Source organism: Poromitra crassiceps (assembly GCF_964638095.1).
Source record: "Poromitra crassiceps genome assembly, chromosome: 9".
NCBI classification, from domain to species: Eukaryota; Metazoa; Chordata; class Actinopteri; order Beryciformes; family Melamphaidae; genus Poromitra; species Poromitra crassiceps.
The window spans coordinates 55,703,487-55,731,077 of NC_139630.1; the positions used below are offsets into that span (position 1 = coordinate 55,703,487).

Below are 27,591 nucleotides of genomic sequence, written 5' to 3' on the forward strand. Positions count from 1 at the left end.
CAGAGGGAGGGGGAACTGGTTGGAATAGCGTGAACCTCCCACGTGCTATGTCCTACCGGTGAAGCTTCCTCTGTCAGGTGAAAAGAAGCGGCTGGCTAACTGCCCATGTCTCGGAGGAAGCATGGAGCCAGTTTCGGCTCTCCCCAGATCGGCAGAGGGTGGAGCAGCAACCAGGATAAATACATTAAAATTAGCACAAATGGGGGATAAAAATGGGATAAAAAAATCGGGGGGGGGGGGAATGATCACATGATCAAATGTTTCATGTCCTCTTGAAGTGTTCACACGTTCAAGCCTCTCTCTCTTTTTAATGATCGTCTTTCAGCTTGTTCGCTAGTTGTCATTATACAAATTCTCTGTGTTGTAACAGTAATGAACCTTGACCCGCGTCTCAAACCAGGCCAAACCAGGTCCTTGAATTTCAGGCAATTGGGCCTGGAAAGTCCTTGAAAAGTCCTTGAATGTGATGTTTTAAGAAGGTGTGGGAACCCTGCTTTCAGCGTGGTGATGAAAGTTTTCTGCATGAGATGCATCAGATGTCTCTGCCGGGCTTTGGCTTTCTGTGTATGTGTGTGTTTTCTGTAATGGATCAGAACCACAGAGTGAGCCAAGCGGGTCAAATGTGATGGTTGGCCTCTCCTCCGCGTCACATCCCCCTCGGCACACGCAGTCAAGGTGCAGCCATTGTAATGTTAACTACCAGTTGTTTCCTGAATTGCATCCTGTTGCTGGCTGGCAACACGGGATTTATTGGTCCTCTGGCAGCTCCTCCACCGCTGACAGATCCACCCTCCAAAAACCCAGCGCTTGACTTGACTTTACACAGGTGAAGGGAGCGGAGAGGTGGCTCGCAAAAGGAGTGCTGCTGCCTCTCACCAAAAGGTCGTGACCCCTCTTCAATCCCAGTGCTGATAAAAGCCGGATAGAGATTGTGGCCACATAAAAAAAATATAAAGGCCAAAGTGGGTGGTGCAGTGGTGCACTCACCTTTAGTACCGTGTTGATATGTTTTGAATGAGGCAGTGCGGTAATATGGAGGGTGAGGGTGGAGTAGGGCCAGTAGGGGCACGCCAAGCATAATTTCAGCAGCTATAGAGTCAGCTATAGTCTGCTAAGAGCATCAATTATCAAGTATTCCCCTCCGGGGATAAATAAAGTTAGTGCTCTATTTGTTAAAAAAAAAAAAAGGGGACACCATTTGTTTTAATTTTGTAATATTTATCATTTTGTAAGAGTTGGTGTCACTGTTTTTCAAATGGTGGATATCTGGATTGGAGTCGGTAACAACGTGGTAATAGGGGGTAATAGTGTGATTATCACAATGATAATAAAGTAATCATTAGGTAAAACCATGTAATTACCAAAGTAATAACCAAAGTAATAGCTTGGTATTAACAATGTGTATATTTGGGTAAGGTAATTAGGCTGAAATTGATAACAGGGTAACAGAGCCAGAAATAAATGGTAATCTATACTATTACCATTTGTTTCTGGCACTGTTACCCTGGCCCTGTTACCCTATTACATACATTTCCATCTAATTACCCAGATATATCCATTGTTAATTCCAAGCTATTACCTGTTATAATTACATGTTATTACCTAATTATTACATCTTTATTATCACACTATTACCCCCCTATTACCATGTTGTTACCGAGCTGTAATGTAAAGTGCTACCCATCCTCCTTGTGTGTATTTATTTGCACGTTCAGTTGTGTGAATCTTTGATTTGACATTGAACTTGAAATGCCAGCTATCAATGTGCTTTATAGCACTGTTTTGAAAAGTGCTACAAGTGATATATCATGTATGTGTTGAGTTTATAGACACTATGAAATGCAAGAATTGTAAATCTACTGTTAAATGTAGAACAAACGTGTGAATCCACCCTCTTTTCCGTCTGTTTACAGGGCCACACTTTAATCCCAGTGCAATGCAATCCTTTTACGACAACATTGGATTCCTAGGTCCTGTCCCACCCAAACCCAAAGGTACTTTATCTGTTGGTAAATTTAGGAAAGGTTGCTGGTCGTCACAGGACTTCCTGGTTCCAGCCATGGTCGTCACAGGACTTCCTGGTTCCAGCCTTCCAGTTGAAGGTTGCATGGTCGTCACAGGACTTCCTGGTTCCAGCCTTCCAGTTGTGCCTTGGGTGGTCTTTCTTTCTGGGATGAGCGTTAGATGTTGTTGTTTGCCTTTTGATTCATGCGTGCTCATGTTTTCAGTCCATGCTTCTCTTATAGACTTGAAGCATCTGAAAGCACGACAGTACAAACATCACTTACATGAGTCTTCCACTCTTCCATTCATGTTTCTCATCTGCAATCTCATATTTTATGACTAGGGTTCGACCAATATGCCTTTTTGAAAGCTGATACTGATATCTTTTTAGAATTGAGTCACTAATGGCTGCTACACATCAGTGCACCACACAGGTGGCTGCTACACACCAGTGCACCACCCAGGTGGCTGCTACACACCAGTGCACCACCCAGGTGGCTGCTACACACCAGTGCACCACACAGGTGGCTGCTACACACCAGTGCACCACACAGGTGGCTGCTACACACCAGTGCACCACCCAGGTGGCTGCTACACATCAGTGCACCACCCAGGTGGCTGCTACACACCAGTGCACCACACAGGTGGCTGCTACACACCAGTGCACCACCCAGGTGGCTGCTACACACCAGTGCACCACCCAGGTGGCTGCTACACATCAGTGCACCACACAGGTGGCTGCTACACATCAGTGCTCGATGAGTTGAGTTGCCCCTCCCCTGATATGGGAAGTGCTTTTAGTATCTAGAAAAACATAATATAATAATTATATATATATATATATACATAATATAAATGTAATCTATTATTATTATTATTATTATTGTTGTTATCATTATTATTATTATTGTTATCATTGTTATTATTATTATTATACGAATAATAATAATGATTCTTCATATTATAATTTCCACTTAAAATTAAATGGATAAAGAAAAATTAAATATTGTTGGAGCCTGGACAGTTGGAGGTTAGAGATTGTTTTTTTTTAATGTAGCTGTAGTCGGGGAGAAGACTCCATCAATATTGACGATGGATAACACTGACTGATATGCAATATTTATAAAGAAGGTATATCGGTCCAACCCTATTTATCACTACCTTTTTCTTCACCTCTGCACTTCTCTTCTTTTCTCCCTTATCTGCACTGTCCTCTTTCTCCATCCCTCGCTCCTCCCCGGGCGGCTCCTCGCTCCTCCCCGGGCGGCTCCTTGGTGCCTGGGTTCAGGCAGGAGAGGATGTAGCCCTAGATATAATGTGACCTCTGAACTCATGATGGAGCCTTCCTCTGGTCCTTCCCCTCCTCTCCCACCGGGTTGGTACCTCTGTGCTGTCCTCCTCTCTTCTCCCCCCTCCCTGTGTCCATCAACCCTGCACCTTGCAACGTGTGTCCGGGTAGTGCAGCAGTAGATTCCCTGCCTACCAACACGAGGGTCGCAGGTTCGAGCCCCCGTGTTACCTCCAGCTTGGTTGAGGGTCCATACAGACACAATTGACCGTGTCTGCCGGTGGGAAGCCGGATTAATGGCATGTGTCCCGGTCGCTGCACTAGCGCCTCCTCTGGTCGGGCGGCCTGTTCAGCGGGGAGGGGAACTGGGGGGAATAGCGTGATCCTCCCATGCGCTACATCCTGCCGGTGAAACTCCTCACTGTCAGGTGAAAACAAGCGGCACATGTATCGCAGGAAGCACGTGCTAGTCTACAACTCTCCCCAGATCGGCAGAGGGGGTGGAGCAACGACTGGGACAGCAGGAGGAATTGTCCAAGTACAATTGGGGAGAAAACATTTTCAGAAAACATGCACCTTTTCTGAAACATGCTACAAGAAATTATTCTCATAATTGGCTTTATGCCCACTTGATTGTCAGATTTTAATATCAAAGCCATCTTTATCTTAGATGCAAAGTCTCCACTGGTATTCAGGATTAAATTTCAGGGTTATATTTCTAGCTCTTCATTAATGTTGTACCAGCAGAGTTGAATCCAAATGAATAATTCTAATTCTAATCTATTTATATGTTAGTTATCTAAAAGCAGAGTTTACGCAGTGCTTTGCAAAAAGAAGTAGAGAAGCAAAATATATAAAATTGAGATTATACATACGTATGTATATATATATATATATATATGTAAACTTGAATAATCAAGCTACATGAATATTAATTTGTGTACACTTCTCTCTCGCTCTCTTCTCTCTCCTCCCTCTCTCTCTTCTCCTCCCTCTCTCTCTCTCCTCCCTCTCTCTTTCACTCTTCCCTCCTCCCTCTATATCTCTCTCTCCTCTCCTCCCTCTCTCTTTCACTCTTCTCTCTCCTCCCTCTCTCCCTCTCTCTCCAGCGAGCGTGAAGCCAGTAGCAGCAGAGCAGGAGGAGGACGAGGGGACGCAGTGGAGCTGCACGGCCTGCACCTTCCTCAACCACCCCGCCCTCAACCGCTGTGAACAGTGCGAGTTCCCGCGCCACTTCTGAGCCAAAGAGGCTGTGCCACGCATCACCACCCCCCCCCCCCCACTCTTCGTCCGCACGCCTTCCTCCTACCAGACTAGATTAGAAAAGACCCTTTTTTCTTTCTCTTCCTCGTTGTATGAGAACTCGGATGGGGCGTAGTCATGATGTTTTCTTTTCGTATCCTCTCTAAGGTTTGTAGAATGCTGTCCACTGAAGGCTTGACTGGATCGTGTTTACAGCTTGTTTCTTCCTAAAGGCTGGCAGATGATTGGATGATACCTCACCTTAGAGACTTGGATTGCGTGGGGTCCTTTTTTCTTCTCTCCTGCTCAACAGGTGACAGTTAACCCCCGGGGATACCTCGCTGCTCCCAGTGACAGTATTACCAGTGTGGTCCTGCAGTGTGATGGCACACACGACACACCCACATACACACTTTCCCAACACACACACATACACTCCATATGCATGTACACACACACACACACAGACACACACACTCACCTTCCACACACACACACACATACGACACACGTGCAGCCACATAGGTGCCACAATGTGCCTTTGCTGAATTTCTTCTTTTTTTTCTTCTTCTGTGGTGGCGTGATCGGGAATGGGAACTGTGGTTGGCCACACTGCTCTCCATCTGAAGGGAAAACTAACGGACTACTCGTGGACTTTTTTTTTTAAAGTTTGGTTGCTGTTTCTAGAGGATGCCAAAGGGGGAACTAGCAGTTTTTAACTGCCACTAAAGCTTGCCTCTCGTCTTCCCCCTTACTATCCCCTGTCTGTCCTACCAGTCTGTCTCTTCAATCATGAGTTAATAAAAGGAAACTAAATGCATGCTTTGTGTACAGTACACGGAGGCAAGAACGACCCTTGAGCTTTTTACTGTACATAATTTTAGAATGTGCCTTCAAAGCCTTCTTCCTCACACTATGAATCACTTGTATTTCCTGTAAGTAATAAGTATAGATTAGCTTTATAGACTTTATTCACTTGTTTTTTCCTCTTTGTTTTGTTTCTTCTCTTTCAAACAAATAAGCACCGTGTTCCCTTTTTAAGCTTTTGACTTGATTTCTGTGAGAGTTGAAGCCTTGCAGAAAGAGAGGGGAGCAGAACAGTAGAATGAGAAGCGTTTGCAGTCAACGTAAAGCTACATCTGCCCCAGTCTGTTCATCGCTTGTGTAAATGCTGAGTAACTTCCCCCCGTGTGTACGATCTGCAGACGCAGCCGAGAAAACCACCACGGAGTTTTTTTCTTTTTCTTTTTCCCCCGGGACGCCAAAGAACCTTGGGACTGTTAGGGAGGGGGTGGGAGGGGGCGGGGGTTGGGATGGGTTGGGGGGTGTCAAAAAACAAATTACAAACTGCCATCTTATCTGACAACTGGAATGTAGGCTTAATGTTTGGGGACATCTTACAACTCAGTGCAAAGAAGAGACACGCATTTGACAGTAGGCTTACTAAAGAAGAGACACGCATTTGACAGTAGGCTTACGCTCTGAATCGGATCTAAAATTGACTAAAGGGTTGGTATCAAAGTTTCCCTGCAGCAGCTAATTGGGTTCAAAGGTGACTCGTTTCCTTTTTGGGATTTTCATAATTCAAATAGTTGCTATGCAGCCTGATTTTTTTTTTTTTTTTTCATGAGTGTACCAACGATCAAAGTGAAAATATGTTTGAATGTTTTAAGTATTCCTGTTTCCAATTAAGAAATATTTATATAGGTCACATGCCTTACGTACGCCAGGTCAGACACTCATAACATCTCAGAAGTAGACAAGGCAACAACAAAAAGGTGTTTTGTCATTTTAGCAAAACACAAGCACAACATAACTGTCCACTCTGTATTATCTTATTTTTATTTGGCTTAATTTGTCCTCTTAAGCTTTTTCTGATGAGGATGATTCAAAAGTTTACTTATCGCAATTAATTTACCTTAACTGTGGAGTAGTTATTTTTTTTTGGGGGGGGGGGGGGATCCACATCTTGTGAAACGTTGCCTTGCATTAGTGCCTTAGAACCGTATTTGTATTGATAATCTATGCTGTCACAAATCAAAGTGCCGTTTTTAAAACCAGAACCTTAGTATTGTTTAAAACCAATTAAAGTAGAAGATGAATTATTAGTTGTCTCTTAAGCACTTATGCCATACTTTACTGTTTCCAACCCAAAGAAACCAGTTTTCAGTTTTATCTGCACCTTGGTGTGAAGAGGCAGTTCATTCATGTTTTATTAAATGGGAAAAAATAATTTGGATATCTAAGTGTTTTTGATTTTAGCTGGGAAAACTGTCTTTGTAACAGATAAGTTATTTGTAAAAAATAAACAAAAAAAATCTATTCTGGATTTTTCTTCTTTCTAAAGTTTTGGTACAGCTCTCAGGATCACTCATTTCTCCAGTAGATGGCAGTAGAGTCCTACATAGCTTTTACAAAGAAAACAATGGGAACCTTGTTTGACATGGAGAAAATAACACTTGAGTTCGGTTGTGAGTGCAAAGTAATTAAAATAGCTTGAATTCTCTTGCCACTGTGGATGGTTGAAGATAGTTTTATTTCCTGTCTGAAATGTCTTAAATTGTACTCGGTGATGTGCTGTCATTGACTCAATGTTACGGAGTTGATCATAGATGAAGTTTGAGTGCTTTTATTTTGCATGCATAGCAAAAAAAGATGTCATTCATTATCGTAATTTGTATCAAAAACAGGTAAAAAATCTTTCTTTACAGACGTATAGAATAGCGTTCCTCACTTTGAGGCAACATGAGAAAACAACACATGCTGCTTTGATAATTTGTCGATGCTAGAAAAATAGCACAACAATTTGATACACACAGTGCATTGCACTTTCACAATAGAATATCTAAAGAAATAGAGTTCAGTCTGCTACATTTTGAAGGCTTCATCAAATGAGTAGTTCCTTAATGCTTAACATGGAGAGAAAGCTTGGCATTGTTGGACATCAAACTCACGTTGTGTTCAAGCAAGAGTAAAGGTTGAACCACCGTATGATTTGTTATGTCAATTCACAGTCACTATAAAAGACAAGAGTCTTTGGGCCAAAGACTCTTGTCCCACCCCCCCCCCCACCCCCTCAGTTTTCAGGATGTGCTGGTGGGATGAGAACTCCAGTGTGGTCCGGGTTTGAGTCTGAACTTGCAGAACTCTGCCTCTCTAGAAGACGATGTGGCTGGTCCTGGTCCTGTGACTCTGGATGAGAGAAATCAGTTGGGACATGTCTTCAACATGCGGGTAAGCGCTCATCACGTGCTCCACAGTGCTCTGAGGGAACAGCGTGCTCAGCTGGCTCCTCAGACTCTTCCTCTGCTCGCCGGTGGGCGTCTTGGCCCCGCCCCCACACGGCCCCCAGGGGTCCTCGGGCAAACTGTGGCTCTGCCTGTGTGGGAGCGGCTGCCTCAAATACTGCTGCTCCGAAAAGCGCTCACCATTTTGGGGGAGCAGGGGCGGACAGGAGCTGCCCGCTGGAGGCCGGGATGGCCGATGCGCGTGTCCATACCCGCCGCACTGGTCGCAGGTTTGGTGGTCGCAGCCGTTCTGAGCGGTGTAATAGCCTCCCGCGGGGTGCCCGCCCCTGCTGTTCCCCTGGTATGTCCCGGAGGGGAAGTAGTCCTCGTGGCTGTGGGTGCAGCTGGCCACCCCGCTGCTGTAGCCGTAAGAAAGCCTCTCGCTGCTGTGAGATCTGTCCTGGATGTACAGTCGGGACATGTCCAGTCGGGACATGTCCAGGGAGCCGAAAGCCTCGTCCGCGTCCGGGCTGGGGCACAGGCGGAGGCCGGGGGGGGTGCTGCTCGCTGGGTTTCGTGGGCTGCTGGTGTCTCTCTGGTAGACAAACTGCTCGCTGGGCGAAACCCTGTGGGACGGCTCCTCGGTGCCGGGGGGCGGGGTGGAGGAGGGGTATCTGTGCGGATGGGTGAGAGTGCGTTCCAGCTGGTACGGGACAGGGGTCAGAGTGCGTTCCAGCTGCTGGTACGGGACAGGGGTCAGAGTGCGTTCCAGCTGGTGGTACGGGACAGGGGGCAAGGCAAAGGGCTTGGCTCGGTCCGGCCTGCTCATGGCCCGGAGTTCGTCCGCCACGGACAGCTGTGATTGGTTGGCTCGCTCTGGGTGGTAGAACTTGCACTTCACTCCGTAAGTGCACTTCTTTCCTGGAAGAAATAAATATGAGGGGTTATTTATAGGCTTTCAAAACACCAGCAGGGCCACAGATGTGATCCTGTATCTCTTCAAGAGTGTGTGTGTGTGTGTGTGTGTGTGTGTGTGTGTGTGTGTGTGTGTGTGTGTGTGTGTGTGTGTGTGTGTGTGTGTGTGTGTGTGTGTGTGTGTGTGTGTGTGTGTCTCTGAGTGTGTGTCTGAGTGTGCTGTAAGCCCTCTCCTCCTGTCTGCAGTACTGTAAACACACTTCGCTTAGCAAACAAATTAGGTCTAGTCTCTGGCTTTTCTGGGCCTTATGGCCCAATTCCACAGCAGCTAGTAGCGCGGTCCCGCTCCGCTCGACTCGACTTTTGGTCTCATCCCACCGTCAAAAACCGGCCCAGCTCGGTTTGATTTAAGGCCGAGTCGTGCTACTTTTGGTCCCTGCCTCGTCGGGGTACTTCGGGCTGGCGAGTAGGTCCCAAATGGTGACGTAAAACTCTGATGGCTACTGATTGGTCAGAGAGAATCGTGTTTACTCTGTCTACTGACTGTCAATGCAATGCTGGCGGCTGCATACCAGTTTAGTGGTCTTACCTTATCTTCTGTTATGTATATTTCCATCAGTATTTTGTGTCGCTGCCTTCACCTCCGGTGAAATAAAATCGTGGCGGGTGTTCAATTGTCTGAGAAAAAAGTCCGCTGCTCGCTCAGGGAGCTCTGTAGTTGAGTGCAGGCTGCAGCGCTCCGCTAGGCCGCAGCGGGTGTTTGGAAGCCCCGGTCTTGCCTGGTGAGAGGCTGCGGGGTAGAGGCTTCACTCTGTTGCGCCTCTCCCGTCCCCACACAGCGCAGCGCATGCCTGTGATATCATTCTCTTGGCCGATTGTCACATTTGCCCATGTACACTGTAGGTCATTTAGAGGCACCAGTATTTCATAAACAGTTTAAAAGTTCTGTGGATGGATTTAATTGTAACGTTATGTTATAGCCGAAGGACAGATATGCGGTCGCTATTTTTAGACGACCAGCTGTGGGCGGGGGGGGGGGGGGGGGGGGGGGGGGGCAGATGATCCGCGGTGGAAGCAAAACGTCCATAGGGCTGATACGATTAGAGCCGAGTGGTGACGAGCTGTACAGGGCAGTAAAATGTGGTGGAAATGAGCCATTAGATACACAGGGAAACGCTATTGGGGCTCTTAGGAGTCCATTTACAGAACTAATCCCATTGGCTGCTTTGTTGTTTGGCCCCCAGGCTCTCATTGGTTGATTGGGTGTTGATAAAGAGGGGTTGGTTTGTGCGTTGGGGACACTGCCACCTGTCTCTGGGCCAATAACTGACTGACAGGCAGGCGAATTAATGACTCCTCAACTAATCGTATCTGTGACAGATGGGTTTCCTCCCACTAATTTCATATGCTCACACTTCTGTCCCAAGTTCCTGTTTGGAGTGGCTATAGGGAAGGAAGGCAACAGCCAGCGCCCCCTACTGGTTACAGTCCCTCCTGACAAAATCCCCATTCATTTTGCCATTAACCGTCATTTTAATTAAGAAATCACACGGTACATGAACAATACCTGTACGTCCGTTTCACAACCTCTTGGTCTTATGAATGTCTTTTAAACTACACTGGATATGCTCAAAAAGCTTAGTGGTCAAATTGAAAACAAGGTTGTTTTAGTTACTGGAAGGTTGAGGTGGGAGATTAGTGGTTTCACTGTTACATATACCGTCTATCTAACACTCCTGGTGTGCGCTGGATTACTCCTTCCTGAATGCTTAACATGTAAATTCGTTTCTGATTTGAGAACAACGCCATGTTCCAATTCTTCCATTGTTGTTTTTTTTGTAGTTTCTGTAGTTTGGCGCTCTGTTGTTTTTCTGTTCAGCCATGGTGCCTCCATCACTGCTCAGAGACCTTTCAGACACCCCTCTCTCTCCAGATACCCCACGTTGATACCCTTCAGACACCCCTCTCTCTCTCTCCAGATACCCCACGTTGATACCCTTCAGACACCCCTCTCTCTCCAGATACCCCACGTTGATACCCATTGTCTTTGCTACCTTTGATACCCATTGTCTTTGCTACCCAGATCTTTAGCTGTTTTTTTCCAAACAAACTGCAATCATAAAACGCATCACTTCCTGTGACCAGACACAGAGTTTAGAACAGCAAAATGTCAAAGCTTTCATGATTAGTTTGAGTCACTAATTGGTGATAAAAAGAGCAGCAAAGCAGAAATGTATTATATATATATATATTGAAGATTCCCTTTAGTTTTTCCACTTCCTCTCCTCACCTAGTTCACTTCCTTTACCTCACTTCTTCCCCTAGCTTTACTCCGTCCTCACTGATTAGTTATTTTGTTCACCTGTTGGTTCCCTCACTGATTGTCCTCATTCATTTCACCTGAGTTCCCTCCTCAGTCCTTATTTAAAGTCTGCACTCCTCACTTTCTTCCCTTCCACACCAAGCATGGGGCGGCATGATGCACAGGCAGCACTGGTAAGCTAACTTATGTTTTTTTACCCTGTTTAGATCCTTATATCGCTTATCCTTATTTCTTACTTTGTACATTTTAGTTCAGATGGACAACTTTAACTTAAAGCCCCTTTTAGACTGGCCAAAAATCCCACTAATCTCCACAAACTAGTGGCATTTTCTTGAGTCTAAAAAGTTTCCAAGCCGGGCAGTTTAGCGGATAGAGCAACTCTGCAAGTGAGGTGGGTTTTTACGCAGCGGCGCTGCTCCGGCTGGCCATATAAATCTTGGCCGTGGTGCAACCCATTATTTTCCTACCATGCTTCTCCTCCACCTGAGTTGCTGCCCCTTTTCCAACATGAGTCAGTGAGATTCAGTGATTCCCACAGCCTGAAATTCAACTTTAACTGTTAATTATTTTACATTGACTGAATATGCAGAGAAAAAAAAGTATCTCTCATGCACGAGTGCACCCCACAGCCCAGGCAGCCAGAATGTAAGTAGGTCGTCCGCTTTAGCCCTTTCAAAAATAAAACCCTCGTAACATTAAACATTTTGAGTCATGCTTTACAGCCATGTATGTAATTTTAACATCACGAGTATTTTGATACAATGTTTGCCGCTTCTTTTGTTTGAAACTTTTTTCTCCTCCACCGTGCATCAGTCAGGCTATTTACTTGTTTAAATGACAGTTTGAAATTTTCACCTGGAAGTTTCCATTTTGTTTTGGGTGGCCTGACAGCGCTGTGAGAGAAGGGGAGGGGGAAGAGAGCCTGCAGCGCTGGAGAAACACTGGTTGAGAGTGCTATCTAAAAGTTTGAAAAAGCGATGCTGCTGCTGCTAACCCCTGCTGCTTTCCTGGGTAACAAAAATACATGTACTAGTGGGACTTTTGATGTAAAAAAAGGTATAAGTTTACATGGGCTATTTGATTTGTCTCTTCCTAATCCTGTTGTGTTTGTGTCTTAGAGTATTAAAGGGCAGCTCATGTGTTTTTTCCCCATTGCAAAGTGATTGTGTGCTGAAATATAATTTAATCTGGAAAGCAAGTTTCTCTGGAGCTCCCTCATTCCACTTTTCTACATCCTTGAACGGATGATGCCCAACCATGGTGACAAGTCAACTTGAAATCCTGAACCTGCTCTCCATTACATGTCAGAGGGCTAAGGTTCAGAATATATATATATATCCTGAACCTTAGCTCTCCATTACATGTCAGAGGGCTAAGGTTCAGGATTTCAAGTTGACTTGTCACCATGGTTGGGCATCATCCGTTCAAGGATGTAGAAAAGTGGAATGAGTGAGGTCCAGAGAAACTTGCTTTCCAGATTAAAATTTATTTCAGCACACAATCACTTTGCAATGGGGAAAAAACACATGAGCTGCCCTTTAATGCTGTAAGACACAAACATAGGATTAGGAAGAGACAAATCAAATAGCCCATGTAAACTTATACCTTTTTTTTTTTACATCAAAAGTCCCACTAGTACATGTGTTTGTTACCCAGGAAAGCAGCAGGGGTTAGCAGCAGCAGCATCGCTTTTTAAACTTTTAGATAGCACTCTCAACCAGTGTTTCTCCAGCGCTGCAGGCTCTCTTCCCCCCTCCCTTTTCCCTTCTTCTCTCACAGCGCTGTCAGGCCACCCAAAATGGAAACTTCTGGGTAAAAATTTCAAACTAATGTCATTTAAACAAGTAAATAGCCTGACTGATGCACATTGGAGGAGAAAAAAGTTTCAAACAAAAGAAGCGGCAAACATTGTATCAAAATACTCGTGATGTTAAAATTACATACATGGCTGTAAAGCATGACTCAAAATGTTTAATGTTACGAGGGTTTTATTTTTGAAAGAGCTAAAGCGGACGACCTACTTACATTCTGGCTGCCTGGGCTGTGGGGTGCACTCGTGCATGAGAGAGACTTTTTTTTTTCTCTGCATATTCAGTCAATGTAAAATAAATAACAGTTAAAGTTGAATTTCAGGCTGTGGGAATCACTGCATCTAACTGACTCATGCTGGAAAAGGGGCAGCAACTCAGGTGGAGGAGAAGCATGGTAGGAAAATAATGGGTTGCACCACGGCCAAGATTATAAGGCCAGCCGGAGCAGCGCCGCTGCGTAAAAACCCACCTCACTGCAGGTTGCTCTATCGGCAAAACTGCCCGGCTTGGAAACTTTTTAGACTGAAGAAAATGTCAGTCTGGAGATTAGTGGGATTTTTGACCAGTCTAAAAGGGGCTTAAGTTGTCGATCTGAACTAAAATGTAAAACTAAGGATAAGGGAGATAAAGATCTAAACAGAGTAAAAACATAAGTTAAGCTTACCAGTGCTACTACCTGCAGCCCCATGCTTGGTGTGGAATGGAAGCAACTGAGGAGTGCAGACTTTCAATGAGTGAGACCGGAACTCAGTGAGGGAGCCAACATAATAAAGGAGTAAAGCTAGGGCACGATGTGAGGGAAGTGGAAAAACTAAATGGAATTTTTAGAACAATATATAAACTCCTCAAAAAGTTCTGAAATGTTATTTCAGTCGATTATTTCTCCAGTTTTTTTACACTCCAGACTTTATTTCCAGCTTAAAATATGATCTTTTACTCGCCCAAATAGCTGGTTTCATTCTGATCCCCCTAGAAGATATTCAGATCCGAGTAGAGTCCTGGAATTGGCCAAAACAGGCGTAAATGGGGCATAAGTCGTTCACTGTAAATAACGTATTTTCTGTCACGTCGCGGTTCATTATGGTTGTTATGTAATTATGAGAACATGAATTAGTTATGTAACGAACCTCCGTGCTGCTGACAGCCTGCTCTGTTTGCTGTCAGAGTGTCCGTCACATAGATAACACCTTCCACTTTATCTCCCGCTGCTGTTTGTAATAGATATATGGCCTTATTCCATACGAGCAGCAATTTAATTGAATCGTCAATGTTGAAATCAGATCATATCTATAAGCTAAGCTACACAACACAACAGACTGAGTCAACTCTGACCTGCCCCGGATGTGCTTCAGAAGAAGAAGCGAGAAGCGCTTCTGTTTGGTAACAGAAGAAGAAGAGAAAACCACAGAAGAACAACATAAGCACATCAGGGCAGGTCAGAGTTGACTCCGTCTGTTGTGTTGTGTAGCTTAGCTTATAGATATGATCTGATTTCAAGATTATTGACGATTCAATTAAATTGCTGCTCGTATGGAATAAGGCCATAATCGATTACAAACAGCAGCGGGAGATAAAGTGGGAGGTGTTATCTATGTGATGGACACTCGGACAGCAAACAGAGCAGGCTGTCGGCAGCATGGAGGTTCGTTACATCGCTAATTCATGTTCTCATAATTATATAACAACCATAATGAACCGCGGCGTCACAGAAAATACGTTATTTACAGTGTGGACGACGTATGCCCCGTTTACGCCGGTTTTGGCCAGTTCCAGGACTCTACTCGGATCTGAATATCTTCTAGGGGGATCAGAATGAAACCAAAGTTATTTGGGTGAGTAAAATATATTTTAAGCTGGAAATAAGGTTTGGGGTGTAAAAAACAGGAATTCTCCTTTAATAATACCAATTGGTATTGTATTTTATATCGTTGGAAAGCCTGATTAGTCACCTTTAAAACAAGGTACAACTTGTAAGGATCGTGCATTCGTGGAATGAGCATCACAGCTAAACGTGTGGGTAGTGCCCCCAAAAAATGTGCCAAAATCCCCTGCAATATTCTTCTGTTGGTATTCACTCTTGTTTTGAGTTGCTTGGTGGATTGGATGGTTGCACTCTCACACAGTGATAAGGAAAAAACAACACATATTGGCCATTTTTACACTATTTGACACTGTCAGGGACCTCAGTAGCGTGTGGAAGATCCATACGCAGCCAAAACAGCTTGGTACCTTGGCACCGCAAAGTAGGTGCCAATCAGGTGTCAGGCACACACCTGTGACTGGCACACACCTGTGCCAGTCACACACCTGTGACTGGCACACACCTGTGACTATCACACACCTGTGACTGACACACACCTGTGACTGACACACACCTGTGCCAGTCACACACCTGTGACTGTCACACACCTGTGACTGACACACACCTGTGACTGACACACACCTGTGACTGACACACACCTGTGGCACACACCTGTGACTGACACACACCTGTGACTGGCACACACCTGTGACTGACACACACCTGTGACTGACACACACCTGTGACTGACACACACCTGTGACTGACACACACCTGTGACTGACACACACACCTGTGACTGACACACACACCTGTGACTGACACACACCTGTGACTGACACACACCTGTGACTGACACACACACCTGTGACTGACACACACACCTGTGACTGACACACACACCTGTGACTGACACACACCTGTGACTGGCACACACCTGTGACTGGCACACACCTGTGACTGGCACACACCTGTGACTGGCACACACCTGTGACTGGCACACACCTGTGACTGACACACACCTGTGACTGGCACACACCTGTGACTGACACACACCTGTGACTGACACACACCTGTGACTGGCACACACCTGTGACTGACACACACCTGTGACTGGCACACACCTGTGACTGACACACACCTGTGACTGACACACACCTGTGGCACACACCTGTGACTGGCACACACCTGTGACTGACACACACCTGTGACTGGCACACACCTGTGACTGACACACACCTGTGACTGACACACACCTGTGACTGACACACACCTGTGGCACACACCTGTGACTGGCACACACCTGTGACTGACACACACCTGTGACTGACACACACCTGTGACTGACACACACCTGTGACTGACACACACCTGTGACTGACACACACCTGTGACTGACACACACCTGTGACTGACACACACCTGTGACTGGCACACACCTGTGACTGGCACACACCTGTGACTGACACACACCTGTGACTGGCACACACCTGTGACTGGCACACACCTGTGACTGGCACACACCTGTGACTGACACACACCTGTGACTGACACACACCTGTGACTGGCACACACCTGTGACTGGCACACACCTGTGACTGGCACACACCTGTGACTGACACACACCTGTGACTGACACACACCTGTGACTGTCACACACCTGTGACTGACACACACACCTGTGACTGACACACACCTGTGACTGACACACACCTGTGACTGGCACACACCTGTGACTGGCACACACCTGTGACTGGCACACACCTGTGACTGGCACACACCTGTGACTGACACACACCTGTGACTGACACACACCTGTGACTGTCACACACCTGTGACTGTCACACACCTGCCAGCACATGAAGCTCAAAACAAGAGTGAATACCAACAGAAGAATATTGCAGCGGATTTTGGCACATTTTTTGGGGGCGCTACCCACACGTTTAGCTGTGTTGTTCATTCCACAAATGCACGATCCTTACAAGTTGTACCTCGTTGTAAAGGTGACTAATCAGGCTTTCCAACGATATACAATACCAATTGGTATTATTAAAGTGGAGAAATAATCGACCGAAATAACGTTTCCAAACTTTTTTTGAAGAGTTTATATATATATATATATATATATATATACATACATGAAAGCGCCACTTATTGTAACTTGAAGAGATGACTTCCGACCCATCTGTGGATCACACACTTGAAAAATGCCTTTCAGCTGGCTCACACTGAGTGGGCTGTAAGTAAGTCCCCCAGGCGAGTTACAGGGATGTGTCAACATGACTCCAGCTGCCTGCTGCTGCGTGAGAAATGTCAGCCTACCGTAAGGGCAGTGCTGCTGCTTGTTGTCTGGGGCCCACGGCTTTTTCCTCAGGAAATCGTCAATGGCGGGACCGTTTCTTCCCAGGGGATCGTCCGGAGGCATGAACCTGGAGTGGAGGAGCAACGTTAGGGAATAAGGTGACGGGAAATAAGTGTAAACACTTGAACCAACCCTTTCCAGAAGCCATAATACAGAGGCAACATCTTTTATTTGATTTTCTGTTTCATTAGACCACATGCAGTGGAGAGAAACAGGACTAGACTAGACTTTAACAGTCAGCCTTTGGAGGCAAAGAAATGGGCAGTATTGTGTTGAACAGAGAGGGAGACTGGCAAAGGTAAAGGCAGTCAAAAGTGGTGCATAATACGGTCCTAAGAAGCCAGAAAGTAGTAATGACGTCGGTAATGAAACTGAGATATTACATAAAAGTTTGTTTCCCATCCCACCAGAAGCACTGTTAGTACAGAAGTGGATAGTAATATAATATGAATACCAGTTCCAGAAGCTTTTTACATCATTTTTTATTATTATCATGGAATCAAGCCCCTAACAATGCTAATGGTAAAAATGGTGTTGATATGAAAATTAAATCATGACCTTTAACCTTTAAGGCAAACAAAAACAATAGTTACTGATGTTTACTTTTGTACTGTAGGGCTGCATCCTATTACAAAAGGGCAATTTTGAAATGGGGTCAAATCAAAGTGCGACTGATCGAACACAAATCCCCGTGTCGGGTGGTCTACGTGTCGGGCGGTCTGCGTGTCGGGCGGTCTGCGTGTCGGGCGGTCTGCGTGTCGGGCGGTCGGGCCTGAAGCCTCGTCAGTCTTACTTGTCGTTGGCAAAGCTGTACATCAGCAGCCTCTCCTCGATGAACTTCTTCCACTGGGGGTTCTCCGTCTGCAGGTCGCGGTAGTTGTCGTTGGACACGATGATGCCGTCCGAGTCGAAGGCCAGCTTGACGATGTAGCGGTCGTCGTAGCACACCACCCGCTTGCCATTGACGCAGCGGGATGGCGTGTACACCAGGATCTTCCTCTTCTCCAGCTCGTGGAGGAGGTGTTGATCTGCAGGCCACACGAGAGGAGAGTCAAGAGAGGTCGTGTAAAGGTCAAAGCAGTCGCCTACCGCCACGGAGACCCAGGGTTCAATTCCTGGCAGCGGTACTTCCGGCTTGGTCAGACGTTTCTACAGACACAATAGACCCTTTTCACGGGGCCATTTTGCAAACACTAATGAGGGTTTCCAACTTCCAATCATGGAAGTTGGAAACCCTCATTAGTGTGTTGCTTGCACCTGTGTTTACCTTGCCATTTCGACACAAAATGTCCCCCGTGAAAAGGGTCTATTGGCCGTGTCTGCAGGTGGGAAGCCGGTGGGGAGTCCTGGTCTGGTCAGTCGGGGTACCAATTTACATGGACAAGTGCTCAAGTTGCATTTCTTTGAGGAGGAACTTAAACAGATGAACTTCTCCTGAGGCAGGTGTCCTGCACGTTTCGGGACACACAGCCATGTTGAGACGTTTATTGCAGGATCATAAAGTAAAGCATTTGAAATTGCGCTTTGGGCTAAAGTCATCCTTCCTTGTGGACTGTGCTGATGAACGCTCTTAAGGAAAGTCGTAAAACTGCATTTAGTTTAATTTGATCAAAAACTTCCCCGTTCCATCGACTGGATTATTGTCACAACGCAGATTAGCTGCCAAACAGGAAGAAAGACAAAGGAAAGTCTTTCACTCGCTTCTAAAAACAAATAAAAACCTTCCAAAACAAATGCAAGCGCTCGCCAAGATCTTTACCACACAAAGCGGTCGTGCACATGGGAAACGCGGTCTTCATTCTGGCAAAACATTACCACCTTTGTCCACAGGGGTCACTAAAGTCAACACAAAATTAAAGTTCCTTGTAGCTGCTTTAAAGGCTTTGAATGAATGGGGCACTGGCTTTGTTTACCCATAAGATTTTTGTGAATTCTTGCACTCCAATGAAGTTTTTTGGTTCATTGCCCTGAGCAATCCTCGGATATAAACTTATTTTTGGTGTGAAAACGACAACACATTTAGCATCTTATGGCTCCACAAAGTCAGTGCTCCAGTCATTGTCTAATGCGGCTGACCCTGATTTTACATCCCAGTGACGTCACAAGTTCAAGGGTTTTCTGTCTTGATTTCTCTCTTTACGCAAGGTCACCAACACTGACTGAACTGTCCTGGGGCATAGAAACAACATAACATGAATTCTTAAGATGGGTGGAATTCCCCTTTAACTGACTAGTGTTGGGTGTTCATATCCCTCACTCACCCTCTGTGTCTGTGTCAAAGTGGCTGGAGAGAGCGCCACCTAGTTGCTGTGGTCAGGTCCTCTCACCTGTGATGGGCGCCTCGGCCCTGGGCTGCTCCTTCCTCCACAGGGGGACGAAGACGGTGATGTCCCGCAGGCCTTTGTCCCAGAACCACCTCACCGCCAGCTCAAGCCCCCGGCACGAAAACACCTTCTTGTCGCCATGGCTGCAGAGACACACACACACACACACACACACACACACACACACACACACACAACTCAAGAGTCAAACAAAAACAAACATCCTCTTTTTTCTGTTTCTGAGCGGGTCATGCATCTCTTCTTCGCCCTTTTTAAGGAAGTAGGAGGTGGTGGCGCAACAAGACTGTGCATGTGCACTTGAATCCTTCAGGGCCTCCAGTGATATCTGCCTCCACAATTAACTAGTCTGAACTGGAAAAACAGGAAGCCGGTTTCTTTGCAACTGTAAAGCGATTTGGCCCAAACAGATGAGCAACACCTTGTGGTTCAGTGAACAAGTAGTGAAACTGAGAAAAATGACTTTTTTTTTTTTTTAATGTCATGTGACGGCCTCCTGGTGGTCGCTGGGACATGGACCGTGTGGACGTGATGTCATGGGTTCAGGTCTGGTTCAGGACCATTGTTGCCATGTAACCCCCCCTCTGTCTCTCTCTACTTTGTACTGTCCAATAAAGGCCAAAGTGCCCAAAAAATAATTTGAAAAAGAAGAAGAAAAAGTCTTGTTCGGCTCATGGGTATCATTTTTGTTCATATGAAATGTAAACTGTCCAACTGTCCATTAGATAGGCCTAATTAGATAGGCCGAATTAGATAAGCCTAATTAGATAAGCCTAATTAGATAGGCCTAATTAGATAAGCCTAATTAGATAGGCCTAATTAGATAGGCCTAATTACCGTAAATTCCGGACTATAAGCCGCGGCTTTTTCCCGGTTTTTTGGCCTTTTTTGGCCCCTGCGGCTTATATAACGGTGCGGCTTATCTATGGATTTTTTCAGAAAAAAAAAAAGAAAAAAAACTGAATTCTCTCTTCTTTAGCACTCTTTCTAACTATAAATCCACTTCTGTTTTAATTTCCTCTCTTGCCCTCTTTTCACCACACCGCGGACACTGTGTGCACTGTAAAAAAAAAACACAGGTGGTGTTGTGTTATGTTGTTTTGTTGAAATGTTAATAAATGGGAGCTTCCTCAAACAGCCATCTCTTTCCCGACAATCCCCTCTGTGCACGAACCCTTACATATGGTAATTAAACATTAAAACACAATTAAAAAAAAAAAAAAAATACCATTAAAACACCCGCGGCTTATAGTCCGGTGCGGCTTATATATGTAACAAACAGTCAATTTTGCAGGTGCGGCTTATAGTCCGGTGCGGCTTATAGTGCGGAATTTACGGTAGATAGGCCTACTGTGAAGGAGCTCAGATAGGTGACCATTGGAAGAGGAATGTGCACGGTTCCCACAGGCTTTGGAAATCCTTGAAAGTTTGATTATTTTTACAATAAAGCACCAAACTCTTCACACCCTGAGGAAACCCCTGTGATGGACATTTACATTGATGCAGCGCAGTTTCAAAATGAAGGGTTTCACCAGGATTTCTTCACCTGACATGGTCACAAGTCAAACTTGATGCCTCGCATTTCTTCCGATGTCAAATTTGGGAAGGACCAAGTTTGAGTCCTTGAATTTCCCTGAACACGACCTTGGAAAGTCACTGAAAACTTAAGGCTCTTGAATTGGACCGCCATGTCAAGTGTGGGAACCCTGTATCAAAGTCTTGCATTGAGATCATTATCTGTGACTGACTCATCCTGAATAGAAGCGTTGGGTCAGCGTCTGTTAGCTGCACTGTGGATGGAGGTTAGCGTCTGTTAGCTGCACTGTGGATGGAGGTTAGCCTGACAGTCAAACCTCCATGGGTTAAAGTCCAAAACTGGGCTGCAGCCAGGAGCTCTGAAGGAGTACACTGGATCAGTTTACAGGAGACAGTAAATTGTGTGTGTGTGTGCGTGCGTGCATGTTGCTGGGTGTGTGTGCGTGTGTGTGTGTGCATGTTGCTGGGTGTGTGTGTGTCTGTGTGCGTGCGTGCGTGTGTGTGTGTGTGCGTGTGCATGTTGCTGGGGGTTCCCCTTCACCCAGCCAGCAGGAAGTGGTGACACACTTTGCATACAGGTACAAGATAAGACTTATCTGAAGGAAATAGATCCTCAATGTAGAACTTTCACTCGCATGTTTTTACACTTTTCTTCTTGGAGGAATAATGAAGAATTGCAAACCTCTCTCTCTTTCTTACAGAAATGAATCAGGGGAAATATGAGGCTGCAAATGGAAAATACTAAATTATCGCTTCATGTGTCACATTCTGCACATTTGTAGCTGCTGTATCTGGTTGTGAGTTTTGTTTTAGTTTTTATGTTATTTTTGCTAAAGAGGTTGAGAAACATGGACCTAGCAGAAACATGGACCTAGCAGAAGCATGGACCTAGCTGAAACATGGACCTAGCAGAAGCATGGACCTAGCAGAAACATGGACCTAGCAGAAACATGGACCTAGCTGAAACATGGACCTAGCAGAAACATGGACCTAGCTGAAACATGGACCTAGCAGAAACATGGACCTGACTGACAAAATCACCAGGAGGCTCGTGTGTAAGAAGCACTGCGTTTCACACAGAAATTGATATTTTAAGGCCAACTTTATGTAGGAAAGTGCTTACTTTCTACAAACCAGACTTTACAATTATGCATAATTTGTCAAGTCAAATATGTGTGGTGCATGGGATATTGATTAGATAGCACATGCTTCCTCCGATACATGTGCAGTCGCCAGCCGCTTCTTTTCACCTGACAGCGAGGACTTTCACCGGCAGGACTTAGCGCGTGGGAGGATCATGCTATCCCCCCCCCCCCAAAAAAAAAACAGGCGCCCCAACCAACCAGAGGAGGCACTAGTGCAGCGACCATGACACATACCCTTAATCCGGCTACCCACCCGCGGACACGGCCAATTGTGCCTATATCGACCAAGGCAGAGGTAACACGGGGCTCGAACCTGCGACCCTCGTGTTGGTAGGCAGCGAATCTACCACTGCACTACCTACCGGGACACACCCACTACGGCTGAGAAGTGAGCGTGACAGTGAAAACCTCCTCTATTCCCGCTGTCTCTATCTCCTTACAGGAAGTGGGTTGTGTAAATATGCTGTCTCTATCTCCTTACAGGAAGTGGGTTGTGTAAATATGCTGTCTCTATCTCCTTACAGGAAGTGGGTTGTGTAAATATGCTGTCTCTATCTCCTTACAGGAAGTGGGTTGTGTAAATATGCTGTCTCTATCTCCTTACAGGAAGTGGGTTGTGTAAATATGCTGTCTCTATCTCCTTACAGGAAGTGGGTTGTGTAAATATGATTTGTGTGGCTGGGTTTCTCTTCTTTTCAGTGCTTTGGTGTGAACAGCTCTTGAAGCCATCGCTTCCTTGGCGTCCGATTGAGGTCAGGCTCGACAAAGGGAAAGGTGGCAACTGTTTGAGCTAATAAATGAAGTTGACTTCACTGTTACACTCATTCTAAAAGACAAGAGTATGAAACATCACTGTCAAATGTACTGTGGCAACCTGGCCTTGCTCAGTTCAAACTAGCCTTCAGAAATAAAATCACACAATCTTCAGTCCAGCAGACAAAGAGAAGGATATGGGCTCCGAGATCAGGTTTCACTTCCCACTTCCTTAAAGAGGAAGTGTGTCTTTGAACTGAAAGCAGATTTGAAACACAAGGGAGGCGCGGGTACGGCAGGGCGTCAACGCAATCAGGACAAATACAGTTATTTCATCAAAAAGAGAGAGAATTTAGATATTTTCATAAGCCTGAGTAGAGAATATCAGACACAGTCAAACTCTGCTCACTCTGTAGCTTCTTCATTATGTCCTCAGACCTCCAAAAACTTTTCTTTTAAAGGAAGTGAGTAAAACAGTATTGTCAAGTTTTGCCTTGATCCCGGGGTCCTGAAATAGTTTATACATGTGGGAGAAAATGCTAGGTGTATATAAACAGGTGTATAACAGGTGTATATAAACAGGTGTATAACAGGTGTATATAAACAGGTGTATATAAACAGGTGTATAACAGGTGTATATAAACATGTGTATAACAGGTGTATATAAACAGGTGTATAACAGGTGTATATAAACAGGTGTATAACAGGTGTATATAAACAGGTGTATAACAGGTGTATATAAACAGGTGTATAACAGGTGTATATAAACAGGTGTATAACAGGTGTATATAAACAGGTGTAACAGGTGTATATAAACAGGTGTATAACAGGTGTATATAAACAGGTGTATAACAGGTGTATATAAACAGGTGTATAACAGGTGTATATAAACAGGTGTAACAGGTGTATATAAAGAAAACAAATCACACCCAGGTGTTGAACTAAGCGGTGCAGATTTGCAGTCCGACCCTTCTGCTCCACCCACTCTCCCCCTCTCTCTCACACTATGCGTGCGTGCGTGCGTGCGTGTGTTCCGAGCTGCTCTCTCCATAGCGTGTCAAAGTCTCGCCAATGAGGAAATGAATTCTCTATTCATTTCCAGACGTTCCTTAAACTGTTCGTGCGCGCTGCGCACTCACGCGTGCGTGCGTGTTTTAGCGGCTTTGAAATGCTATCAACGAGAGACGCGCTCTCTCTCTCTACGCCTGTGACTCTGTCTGTGCGAACCGGGGGGAGCTGGGGGAGTGGCCTAGGCTGAGTATCGTCCACACATCCCATGCTTTGCCACACAGTCACTTATAGAAGCGGCTGCACCACTAAACAAACGCGACACGGACTGGTGTTTCGGGTAAAAAGTAGACCAAGGTATTTTTTTAACAGATTATGAAAGTGCAGATTGTAAGCTTTCAAATGATGTGTCATACACTGAAATCTGAATATAGTTGAAGAAATTGTGCTTCTTTGAATGTTTGTAGAGAAAATCGCCCTGAAAATTGGTGAAAAAAGCCGGTTTTCCCTGAACAAGCTTAGTTTGCTAACAAATGATAAGTATTTAGTCATCCTAAAACATCCTAAAACTGTCATTTGTAATATTGAGTGCAATATTCTGACCGCTGATCTAAATGTGCCTAATGTGGAGTGGGGGGGGGGGGAGACACACACAACAACCTTTTTATCTTCATCTTGATTTCATGGTTGCCTAGTTGTGACTCTTCTCACCAGACCGTATCACAAACATCCAAAGCGGAGACACGAGGTTTCTGTAGGACACACCTGGTTGGCAGTTGACTCACCTCATGGCCACGTTGCTGCCGTCGATCACCACGGGCCTGAACCCGGCCGGTGGCTCTCTGTCCGGTGCTGCCCGGCTAGGGCCCGGCTGGGGGACGCTGCAGCCCCGGGCCACCAGCTTGGGGCTGGGGATGGAGCCGGTGGAGCAGGTGGAGGGGCTCTTGTTGCTGGAGCTGCGGGTGTGGCAGGTCTTGATCAGCTCCTCCAGGATGTCGTTGGTCTGAGCGTCGTGTCGCAGGCTCTCCAGGACCCGCAGGATGTCACCCTGCGAGTAGCCCAGCTTGAGGAAGCGCTCGACCTAGTGTGGGACAATGTGGGACACGTTACCAATGCTGAGCAGAGGGCTGCAACTATTAACCATTATTTTCATTATCGATTCATCTGTTGATTATCTTCTCGACTAATCGATTAGTCGTTTGGTCTATAAAATGTCACAAAATGGGGAAAAATGTCCATCACTTTTTCGCCAAAGCCCAAGATGACATCAGTCAAATGTCTTCTTTTGTCCTGACAAACAGTCCACAACACAAAGCTATTCAGTTTACTGTCATAGAGACTAAAGAAAGCAGAAAACAGACATTTAAGAAGCTGGAACGAGAGAATTGTCTGTCGATGCATCTCTAAAGCTGAGAAGTCGTCTAACATTTTGATGTCGAAGTAAAAAAACACAAAAAAAAACACATTTCTATTCTGCCCCTCTCTCTACCTTGGTGTGCTGGGGGTCCATGCTGCCTGGTGCCGGGTGCCACAGTGCTGCTGTGTCAGTGTCTGCTGGGCTTTGGCCGCGTCTCCTCTCCTCTCTCCTCTCAGGACCGTCTGACGACGGGGGAATCCTTCTCGCCGCCTCCTTCTGGTTCATCACCGTCTCCACGGCGACCGCCTGTGTTTTGGAACGGTTGACAGGTGTCAAAAGGAGGGGCGGGGTGTCACTGAGGCATCCTCTGTCACTGTAAACACAGGAAGTCGGCCGCCGCGCGGTGTCACGGGGGTTTTCGGGGACCAGTCGATTGTGGCTTAGCAGCACCACACTGACAATCTGCCACAAACATGGCTGCACACGCACACGCACAAACAGGCGCCCACGACCACGTCAGCCTGGTGTAGAAAGCCCCCCGTCATAAACACACACAGAACGGAAGCACAGGGTCCCGCACACAAAGCCCCCAAGTCTAAATTTACCTCCACCGAGGTCAGTTTCCACAACACATGTAAACGGAATCAATGTGGATGTTTCTCTCCCTCTATGAGCCATAACCTGAACGTGGGTATCTGTGTTGCAAAATAGCGAGCCTCACCCTATTCCAAGCACTGTTTTACAGCTATGTGGAAACCCCCCAAAAGCCTCAGACAGAGAGAGAGAGAGAGAGAGAGAGACACAGAGAGAGAGAGAGAGAGAGGGAGAGAGAGAGAGAGAGAGAGAGAGAGAGAGAGAGAGAGAGAGAGAGAGAGAGAGAGAGAGAGAGAGAACTGCAAGTTCATTGATGAAGGTCTTGTGTTGCTCAATGACTCAACTCATCCTTCAACTTTTCTTTCCCAGCCTACAAACACTAGCGGCTCTATTATGAGCATAACCCCCCCCCACAGTAATCTCCTGTTTCTCTTCCAAAAATAGTAACAGGTGTTGTATCACCTTTGCAAAGCTGAACACAACACACACACACACACACACACACACACACACACACACACACACACACACACAATGATGCCGAAACGAACAGTGAACAAAAGAAGGTGTGTCCCTCTAAAAGAAAACACTTTATAAAATGAATCTGCTGATCTGAACGGGTGCGTTCGTACACCCCGCATCCTTTACACGCACAGCGTGTCCTTCATACTTGGGACACATTTCTCCTCCCAGCATGCCATGTGTGTGTGTGTGTGTGATGATTTGGCGCGTCGGCATTTCATGTATGAGGAAGAAATGAATGCACGGCGAGGAACAGCCCCGCCGAAGCTGCCAGGCGTTTCTTCTTGTTGTTGAAAAATGCCAAAACAATTAGGCGTCTTATCCGAATGCCAGATCATAAAAGGAAAAGCGGCGCTTGTTGGGAATGACAACTGAAGTTATTTTTAATCTCTGCACGGGACTCTCTTGCCTCGCTACAACCTGCAGCACCAAACCACATCCTGGCTTTTGCCTTGACAAACCCAGTTCTACTGGCACCGCTTAGACCCACTCTGCTCCACAGTGTATAGAGTATCTCTGCAATGTTCACATGGCGAACTCCAGTGACCCCCCCCCTCCTCCCACACACACACACACACACACACACACACACACGCGCCTATCCCCCTGATCTGTACACAAGTCAACACACACAACCTGACATGACACTCTCAAGGTCTAACACAAGACAAGCCGTAAACAAGGCAGAGAGCGGGCAAACTCCTGACAGAAAAACCCACTTCAAACACAAAGCTATGAAAAAGCCTCCCTGTTGTTAAGCTTTCCACTTTGCTTCTGTACTCACCCGTTCAGTTTGCAGCATTTGCCCCCGCTGAACGCCTCTCGCTGTGTGAGCTGCTTCACTCCGTCACTCACTCACTCACTCACTCACTCACTCACTCACGCAGGCAGGCTGACAGGCAGCCTCTTATTCGTCATAGGAGGAAGTGGTTTGCTCGCTTGCTGAGAAAAAAAGAAAGACATTTGACTCGGGCCAGCAAGGAAGAGAAAGCCGTGTAAATTGTAATGACTTCCTCATCAGGACGCGTAGAGGAGCCATATCAGGACGCACGCACGCAGGCGGGCGGGCGGGCGGGCCTGCTCCTGCAGAGGGCCGTGGTTGTTCACCCGGGAGCCTGCAGGGCGTCGTTCCCCCCCCCCCCCCCCCCCCGTACCCCCGTGTGGGACTCTTCCTGGTGTGGCGTTACAGAGCTGCACACCTCCCTGCACTGGCTGTCAGTGTCTGTAACAACAACACTATGGAGCTGTTAGCCTGATCTATATCAGGTTGGTGATACAGTATGATGGCCTTTTATCAACTATCGGGTATCAGCCAGTGTTGTGTTCCTCCTGCGATATGAAGGAACTTCCTCCCTGATCAC

At 46.1% G+C, this 27,591-nt stretch overlaps 2 protein-coding genes across 2 annotated transcripts in view; one reads left to right on the forward strand and one right to left on the reverse strand.

Annotated features, from left to right (window-relative positions):
• Positions 1–5,806, forward strand: part of tab2 (TGF-beta activated kinase 1 (MAP3K7) binding protein 2) — a 78,813-nt gene extending 73,007 nt beyond the window's left edge. The window contains exons 6-7 of the mRNA XM_083643226.1: positions 1,914–1,994; positions 4,402–5,806. Of these exons, the coding sequence (XP_083499352.1) occupies positions 1,914–1,994; positions 4,402–4,532 (212 nt within the window). The 3' untranslated portion in view covers positions 4,533–5,806. The remainder of the gene's footprint in view (positions 1–1,913; positions 1,995–4,401) is intronic.
• A 1,284-nt stretch (positions 5,807–7,090) lies between these two features.
• LOC310782566 (uncharacterized protein) lies at positions 7,091–27,073 on the reverse strand. The gene is made up of 7 exons (XM_083643247.1): positions 27,015–27,073; positions 25,247–25,420; positions 24,543–24,838; positions 19,301–19,440; positions 17,767–18,001; positions 16,934–17,040; positions 7,091–8,682 (listed from the first exon to the last, which is right to left on the reverse strand). Exons 1-7 carry the CDS (start codon positions 27,030–27,032, stop codon positions 7,691–7,693), a joined length of 1,962 nt encoding a protein of 653 aa, XP_083499373.1. The 5' UTR covers positions 27,033–27,073; the 3' UTR covers positions 7,091–7,690.
• Positions 27,074–27,591: the final 518 nt, after the last annotated feature.

Excerpts from the sequence above, each read along its gene's own strand:
- LOC310782566 (XM_083643247.1), bottom strand. Across the intron at positions 19,441-24,542 it reads GGCAGCAACGTGGCCATGAG|CCATGGCGACAAGAAGGTGT; the intron begins GTGAGTCAACTG and ends GTGTCTCTGCAG. Across the intron at positions 8,683-16,933 it reads GCAGCAGCACTGCCCTTACG|GAAAGAAGTGCACTTACGGA; the intron begins GTAGGCTGACAT and ends TATTTCTTCCAG.